General features: G+C 39.3%; 1 protein-coding gene across 1 annotated transcript in view; it reads left to right on the plus strand.

Moving 5' to 3' along the window:
* Window positions 1-1,243: 1,243 nt before the first annotated feature.
* The window catches only part of stab1 (stabilin 1), a gene marked incomplete in the record, with an annotated part of 65,812 nt that continues 60,133 nt past the window's right edge, over window positions 1,244-6,922 (plus strand). Inside the window, 3 exon segments of the mRNA XM_035662044.1 lie at window positions 1,244-1,792; window positions 6,226-6,353; window positions 6,455-6,570. Coding sequence (XP_035517937.1) covers window positions 1,736-1,792; window positions 6,226-6,353; window positions 6,455-6,570 — 301 coding nt within the window.

Below are 6,922 nucleotides of genomic sequence, written 5' to 3' on the forward strand. Positions count from 1 at the left end.
AACTCAAGTTAAGTTACTTTGATATTGCGATACTTGGATTAGGTTACTAATTAGTAATTGTATCATATTACATTTTTAAACTAACCCTCCCAACCCTGACAGCATTTGACCTTAAAGGGTCTAACTAATAATATTAATGATTAATGATTAATTAGCCAGTTCCCTGGTGTTGTGCATTGCTAACAGAAAACACAAGTGATGAAAATATTATGTTAAATTGATCAATTTCAGTGTTTATATAGTTTTATTTTTATGAGATTGTATTTTATTTGTTTTATTTGGTGTAAAATAGTTTATTGTTGTTTGTTAGCTTAGCTGAGGTGCTAGCAACACTTAAAGAAGCAGTACAGTTCTCCTTCAGGAAAACAGAGCAGAATTTTATTTTTCAAGTGGATGTAATACACTTCCATAAATTCATTATACATCCTGCTTTTATGCATTAAATTAGTGGTTCCCAGCCTCTGGGTTTGGACCCCCACTACGGGTCGCCAAAGCTTCACAGGGGGGTCAAGATGCTTTCTTGATTTTAAGGTGTGGAAGAAAACTTAAAAAATATACACAGTAGGCCTTTATCTCTGTATTTGGTTCACTTCTGTGAAGAAAGTAAATGTCTTATAGTCTAATAGAACAAGGGCAAGCGCCAGGGACAAGAAAACATTGATCTTTATCAAAAAGAAGTCTGTTAAGTCTGTATGATTGTTAATAAATTGTAAATAATAAGAATTGTATAAAAAGTTCCCTAAACCGGAAAAAATTCATAAAAATCATTCATTTTACACAAACTTCTTGCAGTCACTGAGTTCACAGTTTTGAGTTAATTGTTAATATAATATGAAATATTTACACAACATGTCAGGCAGTTTACTAAATGATAGAAAAGGGCTGCATTAGTATTACTATGATTTATAAAGTGTTCTCATGTCTGTCTCAGATGGTTGAATTTTAATAGCTTTAAGATTCCTGAAGACAGAAAACTTCCCAGTATTTCACAAGAAAGGAGCAAAGATTTGATAAAATAGCTGAAATTCCCACGTTGGGAACCAGTGGTCCTGAGGAAGGGGGTGTGCTTACTTCAGCTGCTGCAGTAAACTGATGTTACTACTGACACTATAAGCAACTGCTACTGTGCCAGCACCAATACTACTAACTGCTGCTATCACTAGAGGAGTAGTAGGAGGAGATGACCTCTGCTGGGAGGTTCCTACTTTGCCAGTTTCTGTTGTTGAATTTTTTTTTTTTTCTTCTTTCTCTTCCTAGACTAGAAAGGAAAAGACGTGACGCCAGCAGTAGCTCCAGCCTCTCCGGCTGCTTTCTGCCTTGCGGACACTGAGCTGAGAACTAATTTGTTTGCTGTAATTTGCTCGTTAGTTTCTACAATACAGGGATTGTTGCCTTCAGGCTGAAAGTGAGCTGATAAGAATACTGCAGTTAATCCTAACACTGCCTGGATCCACCCTGTAGTTGCTATTTTTAAAAAAAAAAGTACTTTATATTTTCCGTCTATTAACAGCAGGTTGCTTTTAGTTTGACTGCACCTATTCCTGCTGGAATAGAAGTGTATTGTTTTCTAATAGTTGTGTTTTTCCTGCACAGAGGATGTTATCTGTGTGTTTTTTCCTGTAGTTTGTAAAAGCACGTTGTGTCTGAGGTTCAGACGTTTTCCTCCCCTGCACACTGAGGAAGACGCTGGTTTGGTGGATTTATTTTCCCTCTCTGGATGTGACACTTCTGAGCCATGCTGCTTCTTCCTCTGCTGCTGCTGCTCTGCCTGCAAACTTCACTGCAACAACAGGTAACACACCTCCAACTCCACAACACCAAGACCACCTGTTCATTCTCTGTACAAGTGGATTGCTTTACTCTCTGATAAATGCAAATACACACACTGATTGTTTGTCTTCCAGAGTGATATTTGTGCTTGTTTATACACAATCTGATGTTATTTTTGTTCACTGAATGAATGAGAAGCTTTGGATTATGTGAACTCAGCCAAAGCTTTTGGAATAAAGAGAACATTTCGGGAGTGAACTTGTTTGTAGTACAATACTAGTAAAAGTACTAATACAGTCCTGATATACAGACCCTAACATACTGTAAAACTTAAATTAATAGCCCCGAGCTTTTATTTGCTTAAATCACCGAACTCAACCTGCCTTTATTAGGAACAGGCCTTTAATTCCTTTTACACAAAACCCTTTGTTGTCAACAAACATGTGAAATACTATCAAGTTGCTTATTTAAACCATAATGAATAATACTATTACTAGTCTATCAAATAACATATCAATTACAAATCATTGATTTGAGAGACAGCACATCGAGAGAGAGAGAGAGACAGAGAGAGAGAGAGACAGAGAGAGAGAGAGAGAGAGCGAGCTCCATATCTAAATACCTGTAGCCCACCTTAGTATTTTGTAGCCAGCAAGGTAACAAAAACCATCGGTGCAGGAAGAAGAGAAAGTTAGCCGACAGCTAGCAATGACTACACTCTGGTGTTCGTGGTTTCCATAAAATGAACTTAACGATTGAATTCTAACCGATCTAACAATCGTGTTCATATTAACAGAAACAGAAGTTTAAACATTTATATTTATGTAGGTGATTTGAGCAGCTTAAGTGGGCGACTCTGTTGGTTTTAAGAGAAAATCCAGACCAGGTGTGTAGTTGAATCCTAATTTAAGTTTTACAGTATATCTGTATGCTCACAGTGACAGTGCTGATGTTTAGCAGGTAATATTTAATCATTCAAGTCAATTCAAATTCAATTCAAATTAAATCAAATCATCAATCAATCTTGACCAGCATCTTGAGTTTATCCTGTTAGTGTGTATATTATTGTTTAATTAAAGCTGCGAGCAGCGATGAACGGGCCCTTTCAGCCTGCGAGTGTTGGGTTGTGCCGCTGCGTCATTGACGAAGGTCTTTCGAGACGTGTCTAAATTCTTGTTTTGGACACTGCAGAAGGAGTTAAATGTTACTTCTTGTGTCCAATATGTGGTGCTAGAGAGCGTCCACTTGTTATTTATAATGTTCCAGAATATCAAATGTAGATCACACCATGAAAAAAATGATGTTTGTCATACAAGGCTTACTTCAAATACCTCGAAAACCTTTAACAACCTTTTATCACAAAGGTCTTTAGATTGCACTGACCAGTTTAACTGATTAACTCTCTAGGAGGAGTTTGTTAGATTCAAAATGGCTGGCTTCCTGTCGGGTTTCAGGTATGGGTCCAAGAGGCCTCTTTGTGAGACTGTGTGAGTCATGTCAAGAGTTTTTGAGCACCTTCAGCTCCTCAAACCTTGATTAATTTGGAGTAATAACAATTCTTTGCATTACAATGGTCGTTGCTTGGGCCCTAATTAGTACAGAACACAAACCACAGCTGACATCAATAAGAACGTCTCATTTTCAGTGCTGTTTTGTTAGTGTTAAACTAGTTACGTGTTTACACAGAGACAGTTATCTCACCAGCACTGCTGCACACTGGGTTTTAGATTATACCGAAGTCCAAAACCTGAACTTGCCAGGGAGGTTTTGGGGCATCAAAGCATCAGTGTAGTTATTTTTATACAATTATTTCATGACTTTTATTGTCCACCCCTTGGAAAAAATACCAGTGGCCCCAGTACTGGGTGCGGTGTGTTCACCATAGATGGCGGTACTCAGAACTGGTGAGTACTTGCTCATTCAGGCACTGCCTGGCACAAGTGCAAGTCGGAGAAAAAGACAAAATTAGAATTTATCTTGTAGGTGTGAATATCTGATATTTCATTCTAATTCGTCAAATTTGCAAAATTTGTGCCAACCCATCAAACTGAAAACTAAAGGAAAAGTCAGGAGGTAGTGTGACTCACAGGAAGTCAGCGGTGGATATAAGCCTGCTGTTGACCTATTATTTCAGTCACAACCCTGCGTGTGTTACCGTTTCACAAGGACATCATCACTTCATCTGGGGCTTAACTCTGCCCAGAACAACTGTGATTGGCTAAAAGAAATAAAAACAAGCCAGAACGTTTTTCCCCTATAAGAGAATAATAATGGGTTCAACCAGCACTAAAGGAAGGTCTGACTATGTGAGACTAAAGGGTCACCAAATTCAGAGGGCTTCATCCTCTGGGGACCTCGAATGTGTATAAAAATATTATTTATTTAGTTACTTTCTCCGCTAAGTGAGCACTCGCTTTCTATCGAGCTCTGCAAACTAAAGTTTTCAAAACAGTAACAACTTGATATCAAATACCAAATACTTGATATTTTACCCCGAAAACCAGAAAGTGCTGAACCAATGTGAAAAAAAAGACCTTCTGCAGGTGTCAGGACTAAGCTAGACAAAGCTAATGCTGCTAGTGCTGTTAGTGAACTAATAGACAGCTGTCACAGATTATTCCACCTCCCTCCTTGAGTCTTCTTGTAGTAAAAGAAGAAATGGATGTTTCCTCCACTGCCTATCGCTCCAAGTAAACCCAGAGCTTCGATGAAGGTGATGAAGACACGAAGCAGCGCCAACTTTAAGCGAGCCAACTCAGATGACATAATTGCCTCTCTTTTATGCACTGATAAATACAAGGTCTGACAACATTGAGAGTGTGGTCAGTGCAAAGAGTAAGGGAGGAGGGGCGAGAGGACACATTTTAGTTTCAGTTGGAAAGATTCTCCAGGAGATGAAAACTCCGGCTTTATGAAGTTTGGAGAGGGAAGATTTGTGGCAAAAGGCAATCGATCTGTCAGACTGTCCTGCCAGAGCAGAAGAACAGGCTCGCTGACACCATCAACACCTTGCACCATCTCGCTGCCAAGCTGTTAAATGACACCGAGCCCGGAGGCCATTATTCTCAAGTTAACCTCACAAGTCTGCGGAGATGCTTCATGGAAAGCTAAAAGGCTTCCTGTGGGACAACAGATTAAGATTTGCAGAGGATCCTACAAAAGAGGATCCTACTAAAGAGGACAGGAACCGTTGAAACAGCCTACTTTGTCTGAGGTTGTGCATCTATCAACAGATCTGACGTCTCCTTCCCTTACTGATGATAATCATGTTCACTGGTTAACACAAATGGTGAAATCAGTTTAAGGATTCTGTGTTTTATCTGAACTATTTTATATCTATGTTTTAGTTTTCTGGATATACTGTAAACAGAGGAATTTATATACAGTAGGTCATTTCTGCTGCTAGGTGGTCTCTCACATCAAAACAATAACAAACGCTTAATGACACTGTGAAGCAGCGTGGGATCATGGGAGTTGTTGTTTTCACCACCTTTGCCGTCAACTTCTCCTGGTTAGGATTCCTTCAGTGTTCATGGGTTCAGGAGGTTTCTACTGGGAGCTGAATTATCTCCTCCTCTCCAAAACAATCAGACTCGCTGATTAAAAACCGGTAAAAACACTGAATAAAACAGTTTTTATTTATTTATTTATTTTTTTTAAATCTGCGACCCGAGCTGCTGCGAACATTAGCTCATCTTGAAAACAACCAAGATCTAAACAGTGTATCATAAAAATGTGTCTTAAAACAGGATAAAAACTAAAACTTCTGACGCATGCACAAAGGAGATATGACGCCACTGACAGGCGACCGGTGAAACGTCACCGTTACCTGAATAAAATGACTCTGAGTTTGAACACTGTTGGAAACATTTGGGATAATGTAAATACTCAACTACCTATAGAACATAAATCTAGTGTTTATAGACACAAGACCAGTGCTATTGTCTCTTTTTTTTAAGCATTTGGGGGGGGGGAAAGCGGCACTCCTTGTCCACCTTCCTCTTCCTAATAGTTTCTGTTTTGAGCCCTGATTGCCGTGTGAACCATTAATTGTACCTCTGTTTACTATCTCGCCATCACATTTTAGCTCGTAACTTATGGTGGAGGTATGCAGCCACTGTGTGCATGAATGTGACTAAGTAGCAGGTTGCTATTGAAACAAAATATTACTAAGATGCTCTAGAAAATGTAGGAAAAACTCAAAGGAAATTAAATCAGTGGTTGCAAAGAGGATGGCCCTTGAAAGATAGAGTCTTAATTACTCTCATACCTGTGTCTTCTTTCTTCATATGTTAACAGTAAAATCAGTAAAGCAGTTGACCACTTTATAACTTTATCTGTTACTGAATCTGTAGGACTTGATTTCCTGGATTTCCTAAACTACTAAAAACCTTTAATTTCTTCCTTAAAAGGCTTTTATTATTTGGGTTTTATGGATCTCCTTTATTCCCTCAGACTCCTCCTCCCGGTCGGTGTGATATCTTACAGAGGATAGACATCCACGCCACCTGCACTTCCTGGGCTGCCTGCCCCAGCAGCAGATGCCCCCGTGGCTTCAGCAGCGTACGCACGGCTAACTGCACGTACGTACCAGATCACAAACCCCACATGTAGTGTCTTTGTAGTGTCTTTGGCTGCATGTGATGGTGGTGTGGATGAAGTTCATGTTCACTGTGTGTTGCAGTTATGTGGTGCAGATTGGCGGCAGGGAGGTAGAACTGGATGGATGTCAGCACGTCTGTGTGAAGAGTTTCATGCAGCCAGTATGTTGCCCACAGCACTGGGGACCTCTGTGCCTCCGTAAGACACACACACACACACACACACACACACACTGATTCAACTTCTTTACTCGAGTGAAAGTGAAAAAGTTCAGGCTCTGAAATGTGCTCAAAGTATAAAAATACTGTCTTGACAAATGATAGCTGCAATACATTCAGTATTATAAGGAAGTGAGTAAGTTTATTAGCATTGATTGAGAGTTACTCTACAGGATCTATTGGCAGAAACTGAATATATGGCAGACATTTTGACTTTAGGCGAATGGGAATGCTCATAAAAGATTACTGGATACTGGACAACAATGTTTTTCAATTAAAATAAAATGAACTCTTGTATACAAATATTTTACTGCAGAAGTAGTTTAACTGAC

This window comes from Morone saxatilis, unplaced genomic scaffold (genome assembly GCF_004916995.1).
Source record: "Morone saxatilis isolate NCDOM2014 unplaced genomic scaffold, NCSU_SB_2.0 Contig18, whole genome shotgun sequence".
NCBI lineage: Eukaryota > Metazoa > Chordata > Actinopteri > Moronidae > Morone > Morone saxatilis.